Source organism: Salmo salar, chromosome 17 (assembly GCF_965601325.2).
Source record: "Salmo salar chromosome 17, fSalSal1, whole genome shotgun sequence".
NCBI lineage: Eukaryota > Metazoa > Chordata > Actinopteri > Salmoniformes > Salmonidae > Salmo > Salmo salar.
The window spans coordinates 83,133,472-83,155,840 of record NC_138307.1 but is presented as its reverse complement, the minus strand read 5'-3'; the positions used below and the strand labels follow the sequence as shown (position 1 = coordinate 83,155,840).

General features: G+C 42.2%; 2 protein-coding genes across 5 annotated transcripts in view; both read left to right on the top strand.

The window, feature by feature from the left end:
• LOC106593065 (nuclear protein MDM1) overlaps positions 1-13,609 on the top strand; it is a 38,459-nt gene extending 24,850 nt beyond the window's left edge. For all 4 annotated transcript variants that reach the window (XM_082964262.1, XM_082964261.1, XM_082964260.1 and 1 more), the window contains 3 exons: positions 2,387-2,624; positions 9,604-9,672; positions 10,784-13,609. In XM_082964262.1, the coding sequence (XP_082820388.1) occupies positions 2,387-2,624; positions 9,604-9,672; positions 10,784-10,893 (417 nt within the window). In that variant the 3' untranslated portion in view covers positions 10,894-13,609. The remainder of the gene's footprint in view (positions 1-2,386; positions 2,625-9,603; positions 9,673-10,783) is intronic.
• Positions 13,610-19,708: 6,099 nt separating this feature from the next.
• Positions 19,709-22,369, top strand: LOC145861324 (uncharacterized). The gene is made up of 5 exons (XM_082963295.1): positions 19,709-20,084; positions 20,252-20,311; positions 20,515-20,673; positions 20,881-20,940; positions 21,121-22,369. Exons 1-5 carry the CDS (start codon positions 19,929-19,931, stop codon positions 21,205-21,207), a joined length of 522 nt encoding a protein of 173 aa, XP_082819421.1. The 5' UTR covers positions 19,709-19,928; the 3' UTR covers positions 21,208-22,369.

The window sequence follows — 22,369 nt, the reverse complement described above, 5'->3', positions numbered from 1 at the left end:
CCTCTAGTCTTGTTAATACTATCTGTGTTATAGGTTCCTCTAGTCTTGTTAATACTATCTGTGTTATAGGTTCCTCTAGTCTTGTTAATGCTGTCTGTGTTATAGGTTCCTCTAGTCTTGTTAATACTATCTGTGTTATAGGTTCCTCTAGTCTTGTTAATACTATCTGTGTTATAGGTTCCTCTAGTCTTGATAATACTATCTGTGTTATAGGTTCCTCTAGTCTTGTTAATGCTGTCTGTGTTATAGGTTCCTCTAGTCTTGTTAATACTATCTGTGTTATAGGTTCCTCTAGTCTTGTTAATACTATCTGTGTTATAGGTTCCTCTAGTCTTGTTAATACTATCTGTGTTATAGGTTCCTCTAGTCTTGTTAATACTATCTGTGTTATAGGTTCCTCTAGTCTTGTTAATACTGTCTGTGTTATAGGTTCCTCTAGTCTTGTTAATACTATCTGTGTTATAGGTTCCTCTAGTCTTGTTAATACTATCTGTGTTATAGGTTCCTCTAGTCTTGTTAATACTATCTGTGTTATAGGTTCCTCTAGTCTTGTTAATGCTGTCTGTGTTATAGGTTCCTCTAGTCTTGTTAATACTATCTGTGTTATAGGTTCCTCTAGTCTTGTTAATACTGTCTGTGTTATAGGTTCCTCTAGTCTTGTTAATACTGTCTGTGTTATAGGTTCCTCTAGTCTTGTTAATACTATCTGTGTTATAGGTTCCTCTAGTCTTGTTAATACTGTCTGTGTTATAGGTTCCTCTAGTCTTGTTAATACTATCTGTGTTATAGGTTCCTCTAGTCTTGTTAATGCTGTCTGTGTTATAGGTTCCTCTAGTCTTGTTAATACTATCTGTGTTATAGGTTCCTCTAGTCTTGTTAATGCTGTCTGTGTTATAGGTTCCTCTAGTCTTGTTAATACTATCTGTGTTATAGGTTCCTCTAGTCTTGTTAATACTATCTGTGTTATAGGTTCCTCTAGTCTTGTTAATACTGTCTGTGTTATAGGTTCCTCTAGTCTTGTTAATACTATCTGTGTTATAGGTTCCTCTAGTCTTGTTAATACTGTCTGTGTTATAGGTTCCTCTAGTCTTGTTAATACTATCTGTGTTATAGGTTCCTCTAGTCTTGTTAATACTATCTGTGTTATAGGTTCCTGTAGTCTTGTTAATACTATCTGTGTTATAGGTTCCTCTAGTCTTGTTAATACTATCTGTGTTATAGGTTCCTCTAGTCTTGTTAATACTATCTGTGTTATAGGTTCCTCTAGTCTTGTTAATACTGTCTGTGTTATAGGTTCCTCTAGTCTTGTTAATACTATCTGTGTTATAGGTTCCTCTAGTCTTGTTAATACTATCTGTGTTATAGGTTCCTCTAGTCTTGTTAATACTATCTGTGTTATAGGTTCCTCTAGTCTTGTTAATACTATCTGTGTTATAGGTTCCTGTAGTCTTGTTAATACTATCTGTGTTATAGGTTCCTGTAGTCTTGTTAATACTGTCTGTGTTATAGGTTCCTCTAGTCTTGTTAATACTATCTGTGTTATAGGTTCCTCTAGTCTTGTTAATACTATCTGTGTTATAGGTTCCTCTAGTCTTGTTAATGTTATCTGTGTTATAGGTTCCTCTAGTCTTGTTAATACTGTCTGTGTTATAGGTTCCTCTAGTCTTGTTAATACTATCTGTGTTATAGGTTCCTCTAGTCTTGTTAATACTGTCTGTGTTATAGGTTCCTCTAGTCTTGTTAGTACTGTCTGTGTTATAGGTTCCTCTAGTCTTGTTAATACTATCTGTGTTATAGGTTCCTCTAGTCTTGTTAATACTGTCTGTGTTATAGGTTCCTCTAGTCTTGTTAATACTATCTGTGTTATAGGTTCCTCTAGTCTTGTTAATGCTGTCTGTGTTATAGGTTCCTCTAGTCTTGTTAATACTATCTGTGTTATAGGTTCCTCTAGTCTTGTTAATACTGTCTGTGTTATAGGTTCCTCTAGTCTTGTTAATACTATCTGTGTTATAGGTTCCTCTAGTCTTGTTAATACTATCTGTGTTATAGGTTCCTGTAGTCTTGTTAATACTGTCTGTGTTATAGGTTCCTCTAGTCTTGTTAATACTATCTGTGTTATAGGTTCCTCTAGTCTTGTTAATACTGTCTGTGTTATAGGTTCCTCTAGTCTTGTTAATACTATCTGTGTTATAGGTTCCTCTAGTCTTGTTAATACTATCTGTGTTATAGGTTCCTCTAGTCTTGTTAATACTATCTGTGTTATAGGTTCCTCTAGTCTTGTTAATACTATCTGTGTTATAGGTTCCTGTAGTCTTGTTAATACTATCTGTGTTATAGGTTCCTCTAGTCTTGTTAGTTAGTGAATCTGATGTTGTGTCTCGATCAGAATGAGGAGCGGAACCAGCCCCGGTCCTCTCCAGCAGCAGGGGTGACCACTGTGGACCCCCTCCCCCTGAGAGAGGACTCCTGGTCTGGGGAGACCTCTCCAGAGAACCCCCCTGATCCTCCACCGGAGGCCAAACCCTCCCGTAAACGCACCACCAGCGGACGACCCAACGCCGCCGTCCCTCCACCTGTTAACCGCATCCAGGGGACGCTCAGAGACCCAGAGTTCCAACACAACGGTACCGGTCCTGGTACCTACTGGTACCTACTGTAGTAGTGTGATACTATCTGTCATAATGGTAACTGTCCTGGTACCTACTGGTACCTACTGTAGTAGTGTGATACTATCTGTCATAATGGTAACTGTCCTGGTACCTACTGTAGTAGTGTGATACTATCTGTCATAATGGTAACTGTCCTGGTACCTACTGGTACCTACTGTAGTAGTGTGATACTATCTGTCATAATGGTAACTGTCCTGGTACCTACTGGTACCTACTGTAGTAGTGTGATACTATCTGTCATAATGGTAACTGTCCTGGTACCTACTGTAGTAGTGTGATACTATCTGTCATAATGGTAACTGTCCTGGTACCTACTGGTACCTACTGTAGTAGTGTGATACTATCTGTCATAATGGTAACTGTCCTGGTACCTACTGGTACCTACTGTAGTAGTGTGATACTATCTGTCATAATGGTAACTGTCCTGGTACCTACTGGTACCTACTGTAGTAGTGTGATACTATCTGTCATAATGGTAACTGTCCTGGTACCTACTGGTACCTACTGTAGTAGTGTGATACTATCTGTCATAATGGTAACGGTCCTGGTACCTACTGTAGTAGTGTGATACTATCTGTCATAATGGTAACTGTCCTGGTACCTACTGGTACCTACTGTAGTAGTGTGATACTATCTGTCATAATGGTAACTGTCCTGGTACCTACTGTAGTAGTGTGATACTATCTGTCATAATGGTAACTGTCCTGGTACCTACTGGTACCTACTGTAGTAGTGTGATACTATCTGTCATAATGGTAACTGTCCTGGTACCTACTGGTACCTACTGTAGTAGTGTGATACTATCTGTCATAATGGTAACTGTCCTGGTACCTACTGTAGTAGTGTGATACTATCTGTCATAATGGTACCGGTCCTGGTACCTACTGGTACCTACTGTAGTAGTGTGATACTATCTGTCATAATGGTACCGGTCCTGGTACCTACTGGTACCTACTGTAGTAGTGTGATACTATCTGTCATAATGGTAACTGTCCTGGTACCTACTGGTACCTACTGTAGTAGTGTGATACTATCTGTCATAATGGTAACTGTCCTGGTACCTACTGGTACCTACTGTAGTAGTGTGATACTATCTGTCATAATGGTAACTGTCCTGGTACCTACTGTAGTAGTGTGATACTATCTGTCATAATGGTAACTGTCCTGGTACCTACTGGTACCTACTGTAGTAGTGTGATACTATCTGTCATAATGGTAACTGTCCTGGTACCTACTGGTACCTACTGTAGTAGTGTGATACTATCTGTCATAATGGTAACGGTCCTGGTACCTACTGTAGTAGTGTGATACTATCTGTCATAATGGTAACTGTCCTGGTACCTACTGGTACCTACTGTAGTAGTGTGATACTATCTGTCATAATGGTAACTGTCCTGGTACCTACTGTAGTAGTGTGATACTATCTGTCATAATGGTAACTGTCCTGGTACCTACTGGTACCTACTGTAGTAGTGTGATACTATCTGTCATAATGGTAACTGTCCTGGTACCTACTGGTACCTACTGTAGTAGTGTGATACTATCTGTCATAATGGTAACTGTCCTGGTACCTACTGTAGTAGTGTGATACTATCTGTCATAATGGTACCGGTCCTGGTACCTACTGGTACCTACTGTAGTAGTGTGATACTATCTGTCATAATGGTAACTGTCCTGGTACCTACTGGTACCTACTGTAGTAGTGTGATACTATCTGTCATAATGGTAACTGTCCTGGTACCTACTGGTACCTACTGTAGTAGTGTGATACTATCTGTCATAATGGTAACTGTCCTGGTACCTACTGGTACCTACTGTAGTAGTGTGATACTATCTGTCATAATGGTAACTGTCCTGGTACCTACTGTAGTAGTGTGATACTATCTGTCATAATGGTAACTGTCCTGGTACCTACTGGTACCTACTGTAGTAGTGTGATACTATCTGTCATAATGGTAACTGTCCTGGTACCTACTGTAGTAGTGTGATACTATCTGTCATAATGGTAACTGTCCTGGTACCTACTGGTACCTACTGTAGTAGTGTGATACTATCTGTCATAATGGTAACTGTCCTGGTACCTACTGGTACCTACTGTAGTAGTGTGATACTATCTGTCATAATGGTAACTGTCCTGGTACGTACTGTAGTAGTGTGATACTATCTGTCATAATGGTAACTGTCCTGGTACCTACTGGTACCTACTGTAGTAGTGTGATACTATCTGTCATAATGGTAACTGTCCTGGTACCTACTGGTACCTACTGTAGTAGTGTGATACTATCTGTCATAATGGTAACTGTCCTGGTACGTACTGTAGTAGTGTGATACTATCTGTCATAATGGTAACTGTCCTGGTACCTACTGGTACCTACTGTAGTAGTGTGATACTATCTGTCATAATGGTAACTGTCCTGGTACCTACTGGTACCTACTGTAGTAGTGTGATACTATCTGTCATAATGGTAACTGTCCTGGTACCTACTGTAGTAGTGTGATACTATCTGTCATAATGGTAACTGTCCTGGTACCTACTGGTACCTACTGTAGTAGTGTGATACTATCTGTCATAATGGTAACTGTCCTGGTACCTACTGTAGTAGTGTGATACTATCTGTCATAATGGTAACTGTCCTGGTACCTACTGTAGTAGTGTGATACTATCTGTCATAATGGTAACTGTCCTGGTACCTACTGGTACCTACTGTAGTAGTGTGATACTATCTGTCATAATGGTAACTGTCCTGGTACCTACTGGTACCTACTGTAGTAGTGTGATACTATCTGTCATAATGGTAACTGTCCTGGTACCTACTGTAGTAGTGTGATACTATCTGTCATAATGGTAACTGTCCTGGTACCTACTGGTACCTACTGTAGTAGTGTGATACTATCTGTCATAATGGTAACTGTCCTGGTACCTACTGTAGTAGTGTGATACTATCTGTCATAATGGTAACTGTCCTGGTACCTACTGGTACCTACTGTAGTAGTGTGATACTATCTGTCATAATGGTAACTGTCCTGGTACCTACTGGTACCTACTGTAGTAGTGTGATACTATCTGTCATAATGGTAACTGTCCTGGTACGTACTGTAGTAGTGTGATACTATCTGTCATAATGGTAACTGTCCTGGTACCTACTGGTACCTACTGTAGTAGTGTGATACTATCTGTCATAATGGTAACTGTCCTGGTACCTACTGGTACCTACTGTAGTAGTGTGATACTATCTGTCATAATGGTAACTGTCCTGGTACCTACTGTAGTAGTGTGATACTATCTGTCATAATGGTAACTGTCCTGGTACCTACTGGTACCTACTGTAGTAGTGTGATACTATCTGTCATAATGGTAACTGTCCTGGTACCTACTGTAGTAGTGTGATACTATCTGTCATAATGGTAACTGTCCTGGTACCTACTGGTACCTACTGTAGTAGTGTGATACTATCTGTCATAATGGTAACTGTCCTGGTACCTACTGGTACCTACTGTAGTAGTGTGATACTATCTGTCATAATGGTAACTGTCCTGGTACCTACTGTAGTAGTGTGATACTATCTGTCATAATGGTAACTGTCCTGGTACCTACTGGTACCTACTGTAGTAGTGTGATACTATCTGTCATAATGGTAACTGTCCTGGTACCTACTGTAGTAGTGTGATACTATCTGTCATAATGGTAACTGTCCTGGTACCTACTGTAGTAGTGTGATACTATCTGTCATAATGGTAACTGTCCTGGTACCTACTGGTACCTACTGTAGTAGTGTGATACTATCTGTCATAATGGTAACTGTCCTGGTACCTACTGGTACCTACTGTAGTAGTGTGATACTATCTGTCATAATGGTAACTGTCCTGGTACCTACTGTAGTAGTGTGATACTATCTGTCTACAAACAGCGTCAGCAGTTGAACTGAAAATATACATTTCCTTGGTTTTTGACTGATCAAACCACTTTTACATTACTGGCATTTGGGATGCTGTATCTGCAACTTTAGTTCAAACTGTGTAACGTTGTCCCATCACATCATCATCCTATAGTTATGGGCCAATCAAAACACTGCGTTGCCTCATCAAAGACAGTTTAGGAGACTTAAATGATCATATAAATGTGACAACGAGCGTAATTTACTGTTAATGGGAGGTGTGTGTGTCAGGTTTCCGTCATCTCTACAGTATATAGGTCAGTCTGTTTGACTGAGTCCCTGTGGGGTGGGGTCTCTCTCTCTCTCTCTCTCTCTCTCTACTGCTGAGACATCTTTACAGTTTGTGGCTTTTCTCAGCATATTCTACTGTTGCATGACAAAACCTGGTCCCAGATCTGTTTGTACTGTCCTGTCAAGTTGTCACTTCCAGGGTAGGTTATGTAAGTAGCATATACCCAGATCTGTTGCTGTCTCACCAACAGATCTGCCACCAGGCTACCTGTTGAATAGCATAACCTGGACGTGAGCAGGAAACAGAGATGTAGTCCGCTCCTCATTCCTTCCCGCCAGCCCAGATATTGTCTAGGGTTGTAGTTCCTAGCTGCTTCTTTCTCCTCAGGACAAAAGATACAGAAGTCGATGCCAGAGTATCACAACTGGGGGAATTCCCATTCTCTCTCCCAGAGTCCTTCACCTCTTTCTCTTCCTCACGTCTCCCTCCATTCCCGACTCCACTCCAGAACCCCCCCTTCCACACCCCCATTTAGTTTATTTTCAGAATAATAGGCCTACACCTGAGGTAGAAACACCTGGGGTAGAAACACCTGTGGTGGAAACACCTGAGGTAGAAACACCTGGGGTAGAAACACCTGGGGTAGAAACACCTGGGGTAGAAACACCCGGGGTAGAAACACCTGAGGGTAGAAACACCTGGGGTAGAAACACCTGGGGTAGAAACACCTGGGGTAGAAACACCCGGGGTAGAAACACCCGGGGTAGAAACACCCGAGGTAGAAACACCTGAGGTAGAACACCAGGGGTAGAAACACCTGAGGTAGAAACACCCGGGGTAGAAACACCTGAGGTAGAAACACCAGGGGTAGAAACACCTGAGATAGAAACACCAGGGGTAGAAACACCAGGGGTTAGAAACACCTGAGATAGAAACACCAGGGGTAGGAACACCTGAGGTAGAAACACCTGAGGTAGAACACCAGGGGTAGAAACACCTGAGGTAGAAACACCTGAGGTAGAAACACCTGAGGTAGAAACACCAGGGGTAGAAACACCTGAGGTAGAAACACCTGAGGTAGAAACACCTGAGGTAGAAACACCAGGGGTAGAAACACCAGGGGTAGAAACACCTGAGGTAGAAACACCTGAGGTAGAAACACCAGGGGTAGAAACACCTGAGGTAGAAACACCTGAGGTAGAAACACCCGAGGTAGAAACACCCGGGGTAGAAACACCCGGGGTAGAAACACCCGGGGTTGAAACACCCGAGGTAGAAACACCAGGGGTAGAAACACCAGGGGTAGAAACACCTGAGGTAGAAACACCTGAGGTAGAAACACCAGGGGTAGAAACACCTGAGGTAGAAACACCAGGGGTAGAAACACCTGAGATAGAAACACCAGGGGTAGAAACACCAGGGGTTAGAAACACCTGAGGTAGAAACACCAGGGGTAAGAAACACCTGGGGTAAGAAACACCTGAGGTAGAAACACCTGAGGTAGAAACACCAGGGGTAGAAACACCTGAGGTAGAAACACCTGAGGTAGAAACACCAGGGGTAGTAACACCTGAGGTAGAAACACCAGGGGTAGAAACACCTGAGATAGAAACACCAGGGGTAGAAACACCAGGGGTTAGAAACACCTGAGGTAGAAACACCAGGGGTAAGAAACACCTGGGGTAAGAAACACCTGGGGTAAGAAACACCCTGGGGTAGAAACACCTGGGGTAGAAACACCTGAGGTAGAAACACCTGGGGTAGAAACACCTGGTGTAGAAACACCTGAGGTAGAAACACCTGGGGTAAGACACACCAGGGGTAAGAAACACCAGGGGTAGGAACACCTGAGGTAGAAACACCTGGGGTAAGAAACACCTGGAGGTAGAAACACCTGGGGTAAGAAACACCTGGGGTAGAAACACCTGGGGTTAGAAACACCTGAGGTAGAAACACCAGGGGTAAGAAACACCTGGGGTAAGAAACACCTGAGGTAGAAACACCTGAGGTAGAAACACCAGGGGTAGAAACACCTGAGGTAGAAACACCTGAGGTAGAAACACCAGGGGTAGAAACACCTGAGGTAGAAACACCAGGGGTAGAAACACCTGAGATAGAAACACCAGGGGTAGAAACACCAGGGGTTAGAAACACCTGAGGTAGAAACACCAGGGGTAAGAAACACCTGGGGTAAGAAACACCTGGGGTAAGAAACACCCTGGGGTAGAAACACCTGGGGTAGAAACACCTGAGGTAGAAACACCTGGGGTAGAAACACCTGGTGTAGAAACACCTGAGGTAGAAACACCTGGGGTAAGACACACCAGGGGTAAGAAACACCAGGGGTAGAAACACCTGAGGTAGAAACACCTGGGGTAAGAAACACCTGAGATAGAAACACCTGGGGTAAGACACACCAGGGGTAAGAAACACCAGGGGTAGGAACACCTGAGGTAGAAACACCTGGGGTAAGAAACACCTGGAGGTAGAAACACCTGAGGTAGAAACACCTGGGGTAAGAAACACCTGGAGGTAGAAACACCTGGGGTAAGAAACACCTGGAGGTAGAAACACCTGGGGTAAGAAACACCTGAGATAGAAACTACTATGGAGTTGATTGGAAGACAACAGACTATAACTGCAGCAGTATTGTGCATCATGTGTAATAACATGGAACGCTAAAATGTACTGTTATCTAGGCATTTACACGTAACCCCTAAACAACAACAACTAACAGAACAGGTGTCCATTGTCTTCTCTACTCCAGGTAATTTAGGCCTGAGGACGTCTGAGCTGCTGCTGTGTCCTGGTGGTGGCTGTGGAACTGATGATGAAGGTAATGTAACAGCAACAAGCTTCTTCACATTAGTCTGATGAGGAAGGTAATGTAACAGCAACAAGCTTCTTCACATTAGTCTGATGATGAAGGTAATGTAGCAGCAACAAGCTTCTTCACATTAGTCTGATGATGAAGGTAATGTAGCAGCAACAAGCTACTTCACATTAGTCTGATGATGAAGGTAATGTAACAGCAACAAGCTTCTTCACATTAGTCTGATGAGGAAGGTAATGTAACAGCAACAAGCTTCTTCAAATTAGTCTGATGATGAAGGTAATGTAACAGCAACAAGCTTCTTCACATTAGTCTGATGATGAAGGTAATGTAACAGCAACAAGCTTCTTCACATTAGTCTGATGAGGAAGGTAATGTAGCAGCAACAAGCTTCTTCACATTAGTCTGATGATGAAGGTAATGTAACAGCAACAAGCTTCTTCACATTAGTCTGATGAGGAAGGTAATGTAACAGCAACAAGCTTCTTCACATTAGTCTGATGATGAAGGTAATGTAGCAAGAACAAGCTTCTTCACATTAGTCTGATAATATGTACATTTTCTGGTTCATTAAGAAACCTAAACTTAGATATGTGTTTTTGGTTGTTGAATCAATTAGACATGCCCATTTCAGGCTTAGAAATATATATTTTATTTTGTTATCTGGCTAACTCCTTCATCCTGTTTTGTAGTATACCCCTCTGGTGTCCTGGACTTCTGGATAAGTTAAAGCTCAGTTTATCACAAGTAGACTAACTAGACTGATGTTGGTCTTCAGTGTTAAAGTCAGGCTTAGGGGTAATTTCAGTGTTAAAGTCAGGCTTAGGGGTAATTTCAGTGTTAAAGACAGGCTTAGGGGTCATTTCAGTGTTAAAGGCAGGCTTAGGGGTCATTTCAGTGTTAAAGGAAGTCTTGGGGGTAATTTCAGTGTTAAAGTCTTGATACAAGGGAAGTGACACCCCCTCTTACACGAAATAAAATGAGACATTTGCTTCAATATCTCCATGACATAAAACATAAAGGATAGCTGAGGTTGGAAATCTTTGGGAGTCAGCTGATCACTCTGTCCCTGACCTGACTAACCTCTGACCCTTGACCCTTGGTGACCCTCCAGATGACAGGATGTCCCAGATCTCATCCAGGTCAGCAGCGTCCTGCTCCATGGCCTCCCAGGTCCTGGACCGAGCCCAGAGGAGGAAGGACCACTTCTGGGGGAAGAGATAACAGGACGCGCTGACCCCCCTCACAATACATCCCAAATGGCACCCTATTCCCTATGTAGTGCACTACTGTTAAGAGGAGGAAGGATGACTTTTGGGGGAAGAGAACACCACTGACACACACTATGTCCTAAACCGGTAAAATGGTCAAATAAAAAATATATAGTGTACTGCTCTAGCGGATAGGTGTGATGACAGCACACTACACTGGACCACACTGTCCTCCCCCTAATAGTACCCTATTCTGTATGTAGTGCACTACCTTGGGCCAGACCCTTGAGAGGAATATATTGGGGACAGGGTGTGATGTCAACAGTGACATTAGCTTCACAGCCTATAGCCCAACCACTGCAGATAGGAAGACAATCAATTGTTATGGGTTTATGTGACCAGTGTCCAGACTACTAGGGTGAATCTGGGTTTATGTGACCAGTGTCCAGACTACTAGGGTGAATCTGGGTTTATGTGACCAGTGTCCAGACTACTAGGGTGAATCTGGGTTTATGTGACTAGTGTCCAGACTACTAGACTCAATCTGGGTTTATATGACCAGTGTCCAGACTACTAGGGTGAATCTGGGTTTATGTGACCAGTGTCCAGACTACTAGGGTGAATCTGGGTTTATGTGACTAGTGTCCAGACTACTAGACTCAATCTGGGTTTATGTGACCAGTGTCCAGACTACTAGGGTGAATCTGGGTTTATGTGACCAGTGTCCAGACTACTAGGGTGAATCTGGGTTTATGTGACCAGTGTCCAGACTACTAGGGTGAATCTGGGTTTATGTGACCAGTGTCCAGACTACTAGGGTGAATCTGGGTTTATGTGACCAGTGTCCAGACTACTAGGGTGAATCTGGGTTTATGTGACCTGTGTCCAGACTACTAGGGTGAATCTGGGTTTATGTGACCTGTGTCCAGACTACTAGACTCAATCTGGGTTTATATGACCAGTGTCCAGACTACTAGGGTGAATCTGGGTTTATGTGACCTGTGTCCAGACTACTAGGGTGAATCTGGGTTTATGTGACCTGTGTCCAGACTACTAGACTCAATCTGGGTTTATATGACCAGTGTCCAGACTACTAGGGTGAATCTGGGTTTATGTGACCAGTGTCCAGACTACTAGACTCAATCTGGGTTTATATGACCAGTGTCCAGACTACTAGGGTGAATCTGAGTTTATATGACCAGAGTGTCTAGGCTGAATCTGGGTTTATATATCCAGAGTGTCTAGGCTGAATCTGGGTTTATATATCCAGAGTGTCTAGGCTGAATCTGGGTTTATATATCCAGAGTGTCTAGGCTGAATCTGGGTTTATATATCCAGAGTGTCTAGGCTGGGTCTGGGTTTATATATCCAGAGTGTCTAGGCTGGATCTGGGTTTATATATCCAGAGTGTCTAGTCTGAATCTGGGTTTATATATCCAGAGTGTCTAGTCTGGGTTTATATATCCAGAGTGTCTAGGCTGGGTCTGGGTTTATATATCCAGAGTGTCTAGGCTGGATCTGGGTTTATATATCCAGAGTGTCTAGGCTGGGTCTGGGTTTATATATCCAGAGTGTCTAGGCTGGGTCTGGGTTTATATATCCAGAGTGTCTAGGCTGGGTTTATATATCCAGAGTGTCTAGGCTGGGTCTGGGTTTATATATCCAGAGTGTCTAGGCTGGGTTTATATATCCAGAGTGTCTAGGCTGGGTCTGGGTTTATATATCCAGAGTGTCTAGGCTGGGTCTGGGTTTATATATCCAGAGTGTCTAGGCTGGATCTGGGTTTATATATCCAGAGTGTCTAGGCTGGGTCTGGGTTTATATATCCAGAGTGTCTAGGCTGGGTCTGGGTTTATATATCCAGAGTGTCTAGGTTGGATCTGGGTTTATATATCCAGAGTGTCTAGGTTGGGTCTGGGTTTATATATCCAGAGTGTCTAGGCTGGGTCTGGGTTTATATATCCAGAGTGTCTAGGCTGGGTCTGGGTTTATATATCCAGAGTGTCTAGGCTGGGTTTATATATCCAGAGTGTCTAGGTTGGGTCTGGGTTTATATATCCAGAGTGTCTAGGTTGGGTCTGGGTTTATATATCCAGAGTGTCTAGGCTGGGTCTGGGTTTATATATCCAGAGTGTCTAGGCTGGGTTTATATATCCAGAGTGTCTAGGCTGGGTCTGGGTTTATATATCCAGAGTGTCTAGGCTGGGTCTGGGTTTATATATCCAGAGTGTCTAGGCTGGGTCTGGGTTTATATATCCAGAGTGTCTAGGCTGGGTCTGGGTTTATATATCCAGAGTGTCTAGGCTGGGTCTGGGTTTATATATCCAGAGTGTCTAGGCTGGGTCTGGGTTTATATATCCAGAGTGTCTAGGCTGGGTCTGGGATACCCTCCCTATTTGTATGATTTTAGTTCAGATGTTTTGTAATAATGTATTGAATAAAGTGTAAAGAACTAGTTTTGTATTTATTTTAAATGATTTAGTTTTTTATATGGAGAACTACTTTTTTATTGTATTTTATCTTTGTACTGTAGTATCGATTCTGCATTGTTCATATATTTCTTGATACACTATCCCTGTTGGAAAGTGAATTATGCACTACTACTACTACTAAGAATCAACATTGATGCAATTGAAACATGTTGTATAGGTTTGTATAAGAGATACACTGTGTGTTTGGATACAACACTGTTGAGAGGAAATATTAAATAAATGTTGGAACAATCAGTATCCATTAGCTATCTCATTGACTTCATGTACATAGAATACGTTTGTGGTAATTCACTGCAATAATTTTGTTCCATAGGTGATGGACGTGTTTCATTTAATCAACATATGATTGACTGCTTCCCAAATAGCACCCTAGTCCTTTAACAGAGCCTTCAGAAGATATTCACACCCCTTGACTTTTTCCACATTTTGTTGTCTTGCAGCGTGAGTTTAACATTGATTAAATTGATTTTTTGTGTCACTGTCCCAACACACAATACCCCATAATGTCATTGTAGAATTAGATTTTATACAAATTAAAAATCGAAACGTCTTGAGTAAATAAGTATTCAAACCCTTTGTTATGGCAAGGCTAAATTAGTTCAGGAGTAAAAATGTGCTTAACAAGACACATAATAAGTTGCATGGACTCACTCTGTGTACAATAATAGTGTTTAACATGATTTTTAAATGACTACCTCATCTCTGTACCCCACACATACAATTATCTGTAAGGTTCCTCAGTCGAGCAGTGAATTTCAAACACATTCAACCACGAAGACCTGGGAGGTTTTCCAATAACTCACAAAGAAGGGCACCTATTGGTAGATGGGTAGAAATAAATGAAAGCAGACATTGAATAACCCTTTGAGCATGGTGACGTTATTAATTACACATTGGATGGAGTATCAATACACCCAGTCACTACAAAGATACAGGCGTCCTACTTAACTCAGTTGCCGAAGAGGAAGGAAACAGCTCAGGGATTTCACTATGAGGCCAATGGTGACTTTAAAACAGTTACAGAGTTTAATTGCTGTGATAGGAGAAAACTGAGGATGGATCAACAACATTGTAGTTACTCCACAATACCGACCTAATGACAGAGGGAAAAGAAGAAAGCCTGTAAAGAATAAGAACTATTCCAAAACATGCTTCTTGTTTGCAATATGCCGCTAAAGTAAAACTGCAAAAAATGTGGCAAAGAAATGAACTTTGTCTTGAACACAAAGTGTTATGTTTAGGGCAAATCCAACACATCAATGAGTACCACTCTTCATATTTTTAAGCATGGTGGTGGCTGCATCATGTTATGGGTATGCTTGTCATCGGCACGGACTAGGGAGTTTTTTGGGATAAAAATGTCATCTTAGAGGAAAGCCTGGATCAGTCTGCTTTCCACCAGACACTGGGAGATGCATGCACCTTTCAGCAGGACAGTAACCTACAACACAAGGCCAAATATACACTGGAGTTGCTTACCAAGATGACATTGAATGTTCCTGAGTTGCCTAGTTACATTTTTTACTTAAATCGTCTTGGAAATCTCCGGCAAGACTTGAAAATGGCTATCTTGCAATGATCAACAACCAACTTGACAGAGCTTGAAAATGTTTAAATGTTGTACAATCCAGGTGTGCAAAGCTCTTAGAGACTTACCCAGTAAGACTCACAGCTGTAATCGCTGATTTCAACATGTATTTACTCAGAGGTGTGAATACTTATGTAAATTTGATATTTTTTTATTTCATTTTCAATAAATCTGCAAAAATGTCTTAAAACATGTTTTGATTTTGTCATTATGGAGTAGATGTGTGAGAAACAAAATAAATGTAATTGACTTTGTATTCAGGCTGCAATGCAACAAAATGTGCAATAAGTCAAGAGGTATGAATACCTTCTGATGGCATTACTTTTGACCAAGAACCATGGTTGGTCTGTCATACCCAGGTAATAGGTCATTTACCAGGAAGGAACCATGGTTGGTCTGTCATACCCAGGTAATAGGTCATTTACCAGGAAGGAGCCATGGTTGGTCTGTCATACCCAGGTAATAGTCAGGTCATTTACCAGGAAGGAACCATGGTTGGTCTGACATACCCAGGTAACAGTCAGGTCATTTACCAGGAAGGAACCATGGTTGGTCTGACATACCCAGGTAATAGTCAGGTCATTTATCAGGAAGGAACCATGGTTGGTCTGTCATACCCAGGTAATAGTCAGGTCATTTACCAGGAAGGAACCATGGTTGGTCTGTCATACCCAGGTAATAGTCAGGTCATTTACCAGGAAGGAACCATGGTTGGTCTGACATACCCAGGTAACAGTCAGGTCATTTACCAGGAAGGAACCATGGTTGGTCTGTCATACCCAGGTAACAGTCAGGTCATTTACCAGGAAGGAACCATGGTTGGTCTGTCATACCCAGGTAATAGGTCATTTATCAGGAAGGAACCATGGTTGGTCTGACATACCCAGGTAGTCAGGTCATTTATCAGGAAGGAACCATGGTTGGTCTGTCATACCCAGGTAATAGTCAGGTCATTTACCAGGAAGGAACCATGGTTGGTCTGACATACCCAGGTAACAGTCAGGTCATTTACCAGGAAGGAACCATGGTTGGTCTGTCATACCCAGGTAATAGTCAGGTCATTTACCAGGAAGGAACCATGGTTGGTCTGTCATACCCAGGTAATAGTCAGGTCATTTACCAGGAAGGAACCATGGTTGGTCTGACATACCCAGGTAATAGTCAGGTCATTTACCAGGAAGGAACCATGGTTGGTCTGTCATACCCAGGTAATAGTCAGGTCATTTATCAGGAAGGAACCATGGTTGGTCTGTCATACCCAGGTAATAGTCAGGTCATTTACCAGGAAGGAACCATGGTTGGTCTGACATACCCAGGTAATAGTCAGGTCATTTACCAGGAAGGAACCATGGTTGGTCTGACATACCCAGGTAATAGTCAGGTCATTTACCAGGAAGGAACCATGGTTGGTCTGTCATACCCAGGTAATAGTCAGGTCATTTACCAGGAAGGAACCATGGTTGGTCTGTCATACCCAGGTAATAGTCAGGTCATTTACCAGGAAGGAACCATGGTTGGTCTGTCATACCCAGGTAATAGTCAGGTCATTTACCAGGAAGGAACCATGGTTGGTCTGTCATACCCAGGTAATAGTCAGGTCATTTACCAGGAAGGAACCATGGTTGGTCTGTCATACCCAGGTAATAGTCAGGTCATTTATCAGGAAGGAACTATGGTTGGTCTTCACCACCTGGGCCGCACCCAGGTGGTGAAGGTAGGAAACAACGCCTCCACTTCGCAGATCCGAAAACACTGGGGTGCGTGCTCAGCTCCCTCCTGTACTCCCTGTTCACCCATGACTGCGTGGCCACGTACACCTCCGACTCAATTTTGCAGATGACACTACAGTAGTAGGCCTCATTACCAACAATGATGAGACTCACCTACAGGGAGGAGGTGCAGGAAAATAACGTCAACAAAACGAAGAAGCTGATCATGGACTTCAGGAAACAGCAGAGCACGTCCCTATTCACATCGACAGGACCACAGTGGAGAAGGTGAAAAGCTTCAAGTTCCTCTGCATACAAACCACTGACAATCTGAAATGGTCCTCCCACACAGACAGTGTGGTGAAGAAGGCACAACTGCACCTCTTCAACCTCAGGAGGCTGAAGAAATTTGGCTTGTCACCCAAAACCCTGACAAACTTTTACAGATGCACAACTGAGAGCATCCTGTCGGGCTGGTACGGAAACTGCACCGCCCTCAACCGTAAGGCTCTCCAGATGGTGGTGCGGTCTGCCCAACGCATCACCGGGGGCACACTGCCTACCGTCCAGGACACCTATAGCACCCGATGTCACAGGAAGGCCAGAAAGATCATCAAGGACAACAACCACCTGAGCCACGTTCATCCTGCTATCATCCAGAAGGCGAGGTTAGTACAGCTGCATCAAAGCTGGGACTGAAAAACAGCTTCTATTTCAAGGCCATCAGACTGTTAAATAGCCATCACTAGCCGGCTACCACCCGGTTACTCAACTCTGCACCTTAGAGGCTGCTGCCCCATATACATAGACATGGAATCACTAGTCACTTTAATAATGTTTACATACTGCTTTACTCATCTCATATGTGCATACTGGGGCGGCAGGTAGCCTAGTGGTTAGAGCGTTGGGTCAGTAACCGAAAGGTTTCTGGATTGAATCCCTGAGCTGACAAGGTAAAAATCTGTTGTTCTGAGCAAGGCAGTGAACCCACTGTTCCCCGGGCACTGAAGATGTGGATGTTGATTAAGGCAGCCCCCCACACCTCTCTGATTCAGAGGGGTTGGGTTAAATGTGGAAGACAGATTTCAGTTGTACAACTGACTAGGTATCCTTCCCCCACTGTATTCTATTCTACTGTATTTTAGTCAATGCCACTCCGACGTTGCTCTTCCTAGTATTCCACTCTTTTCCTTTTAGATTTGTGTGTATTGTTGTGAATTGTTAGATATTACTGCACTGTTGGAACTAGGAACATCAGCATTTCGCTACATCCGCAAAACATCTGCTAAAAATGTGCACGTGACCAATACAATTTTATTAGGTTTAATTTGATACCCAGATAACAGTCAGGTCATTCAGCAGGAAGGAACCGTGGTTGGTCTGACATAGCCAGGTAACAGTCATCAGGAAATATAGCCAGGTAACAGTCAGGTCATTCAGCAGGAAGGAACCGTGGTTGGTCTGACATAGCCAGGTAATAGTCATCAGGAAATATAGCCAGGTAACAGTCAGGTCATTCAGCAGGAAGGAACCATGGTTGGTCTGACATAGCCAGGTAACAGTCATCAGGAAATATAGCCAGGTAACAGTCAGGTCATTCAGCAGGAAGGAACCGTGGTTGGTCTGACATAGCCAGGTAACAGTCATCAGGAAATATAGCCAGGTAACAGTCAGGTCATTCAGCAGGAAGGAACCATGGTTGGTCTGACATAGCCAGGTAATAGTCATCAGGAAATATAGCCAGGTAACAGTCAGGTCATTTAGCAGGAAGGAACCATGGTTGGTCTGACATAGCCAGGTAATAGTCATCAGGAAATATAGCCAGGTAACAGTCAGGTCATTTAGCAGGAAGGAACCATGGTTGGTCTGACATACCCAGGTAATAGTCATCAGGAAATATAACCAGGTAACAGCCCATGATGTGTGGCTCAGTGAAAACACACTGGTTTATCCCTCCGCCTGTTTCAATGTTGTATGAAATGGTACTGCGTAAAATGACGCATTAAAACACTTTTCATAAGATAACAAATGGAACAATATAGCTAGGCCGACACTGGTCTGCTTCAAAGAAACCCGTCCCGCTGTGTTTGATGATAGTTGCTCACCCTCCGCCAATAACAAGGGAAAATGCCCCGAGTTGTGAAAGAGCCTAGTGGTTTCCACTATGGCTGAACAAATGTAGTGTACCAAATGGCCCCCTATTCCCTATATAGTGCACTACTTCTGACCAGAGCCTTATGGGCCCTGTTCGAAAGTAGTGCACTACATAGGGAATAGGGTGCCATTTGGGATCTAACCAAGCTCTCTCAGAGGGTCACTTGGCAACTCCTGTGTGCTGAATCTGCCTCAATCTGTCTCAAGTGCACCAGCTCTCCTTTATTGGGTTTAAGTCCCAAATGGTACCCTATTCACTACATAGTGCACTACTTCTGACCAGAGCCTTATGGGCCCTGTTCAAAAGTAGTGCACTATAAAGGGAATAAGGTGCCATTTGGGATGCAGCGCATGATCTACTGTAAACATCATGATGTGTGTAGAGCCTGGGCCTCAATGGCTGATCTGTTTGCTGTGTTGTCATATATTTCATTTCATCAAGGGGAGTTTACAGTTAGTCTTATACAGTTGCTCTATAGGGTGTTCCAGCATCCTAAACCACTTGACGAGAAGAAAACTGACGCAATCATTTCAAATATTAATAACTGGGTGACGTAGACACAACATCCCGAACCTTGGCCACCAGTTCTCTTTTTGACGTCATTCATTTAGGAACACACATTTATTTATCTTATGTCATCTTTTTTATTCATAAATCATCTTCTCTTTTTTTCTGCCTATGATGTTATTTTTGTGTATAGTTTTGCAATTCGGTGTAATAACGTTGACCTGGTTAACCCAGGTAGGGAAGCTGGGGAGGGAGGGAGGGGATACCCGCGGATTGACCTGAATGCAGAGAAAGAGACCACAATGACGTCTCCAAGACAATATAAATACTGTCCCTACCAGGTAGAAAACATGACAACCTACCAAACCAACCCGTAAGGTAAGCAGTTTAATCTACGGTCTTGGTTGTAGTATTACAACAGGTCTCTCTTGCAAAATAGATTTATGATCACCTGTAGCGTGTAGCTTATAAATAGGATTAGATAAGGCTGACCTAAATCAAAACAAGATATCTGACTGTAATTTATTCTTTCCAGGTGAACTGTGATATTTTCGCATTATTATTCAAACGAAGAAAGACAAATCTCCCGTAGCCAATATGAAGTTCAGTTCGGTCCAACTCGTAGCCGCTGTGGTAGTGGTGATGAGCGTCTGTCTGCTGCGCGAATCCGTGGCGCACTCCATCCATCGCCCGCTCAGCGCCCCCCTGCACAGCGCGGATACCGACACCATGGTACAGCTGGTGGCTCAACATGTAAGTTACTTTATCATATTCCATAATGGCTTATAATTGTAGGACTAAACTAAATATATTCTATTTGTAGAACTAGTAGCCTATTATTTTGTATTTTATGCGGGTTTATTTCATTATGATAATGACTTTAAAAAGCCTAATAATACCATTCCTGTCTGTTTCAACAGGCGCAAAGTTCTGACACTGATACTGACACTAAACTGATGCCAGACATCGATACTAAAAAGGTCTGTCTATTAAACCTATGAGTAATGTCATGTTAATCCATGTCTAGCCTACATTATTTTACAGCTTGGTGTGAAATGGTATTTAGTTTAGTGTTGTATTTTCTATTTCTACCACCTGATGCAGCTGTAGGCAATAGGAATCATATCATACTAATGAATTGATGCCTTTGAACTGAACTTTGAACTGACGTCTCCAATGGCAGAACCACAGAGACATCTGCTGCCTGCATGCTAACATCCTGGACTTCTACCTGAGTAACATCCTGACCACTAAGGAGAAGCAGGACAAGCATCATCCTAAACTCCCTGCCCTGAAGGAAGACCTGGCCCGAGTCAGCAGAGACCTGAAGGAACACGGCTGTGTAAGTTCTCCTCTCCGTCATTTGCTTTACCTACACTCCTTTATTTCATCCCCTTCTCTCTTCATCCATTCTTTACCTTTTCAACACACTCCTATGTTTCACTCTGTTTGTCTCTGTCTCTGTCAGAGATCTGAGGGGTGATATTGTGTAGAGATGGTGTTTTTATCACTCAGAGAAAGGGACTGATTTCCTCTCTCTTTCTTCTAGGCTATTAAACACTACAATGACCACCACCACAGCATTGCTTTCCGCAAGAAGTTGGCCGGGGTAATTCTCCATTATACCTGTACAGACTTGATCATTTTCATACTTGTCACAAAGAAACATGATAAACAAAAGTTATGAACAAGAGTTAATGCATTAATCAAAGTGAAAATGAATCCATTGAACATTTGATTGAATGTGATCTTTGTCTAAACCCCCATTGTTTTTGGTTTCTTGTTTCAGATGGAGGAGGGGAAAGGGATAAAGAAAGCCATTGGAGAGATTGACATCCTCTTCACCTTCCTGAAAGACTTCTGTGTGCACGCCTAGATCCAAATACAGGATTCAAATACATCCTATATCATCACATAGAGATGTACATCTAGATCCAACACATCTATATCATCACATAGAGATGTACATCTAGATCCAACACATCTATATCATCACATAGAGATGTACATCTAGATCCAACACATCCTATATCATCAAATAGAGATGTACATCTAGATCCAACACATCTATATCATCACAGAGAGATGTACATCTAGATCCAACACATCCTATATCATCACATAGAGATGTACATCTAGATCCAACACATCCTATATCATCACATAGAGATGTACATCTAGATCCAACACATCCTGTATCATCACATAGAGATGTACATCTAGATCCAACACATCCTATATCATCACATAGAGATGTACATCTAGATCCAACACATCCTATATCATCAAATAGAGATGTACATCTAGATCCAACACATCTATATCATCACATAGAGATGTACATCTAGATCCAACACATCCTATGTCATCACATAGAGATGTACATCTAGATCCAACACATCCTATATCATCACATAGAGATGTACATCTAGATCCAACACATCCTATACCATCACATAGAGATGTACATCTAGATCCAACACATCCTGTATCATCACATAGAGATGTACATCTAGATCCAACACATCTATATCATCACATAGAGATGTACATCTAGATCCAACACATCCTATATCATCACATAGAGATGTACATCTAGATTTTAGTCACGCTATGTTTCTGTACCTTATATCCTATAAGGATATTGTGTTTTTTTGTATTCATTTTGCATTGCTTATTTATTATTGATCTATTTATTGTTGTTACTAAGAAACATGCAAACTGGTGAAATGTATTTCAAATGCATCATGATTCTGTTCACATCAAATGTGCAGGGTCTTGAGCATTTCATTTGTAGCCGCATTGTGGCCCTTACTTTCTACATCTTGTGCTGGACACAATAATAATACTATATTTATTAAGCTTTTTGGAGAATATATTTAAACAGAGAATCTATTCCATTTTTAAGTTATTGTCATTGTTAAATTATTATGAAATGTTTAAGTTATTTATACATCTATTGAGCAAATATGTATTTTGCTATAAAGTGATTGTATTTATATAGGAAGTGAATGCAGCTGTCTGTAACATGGGGAAAT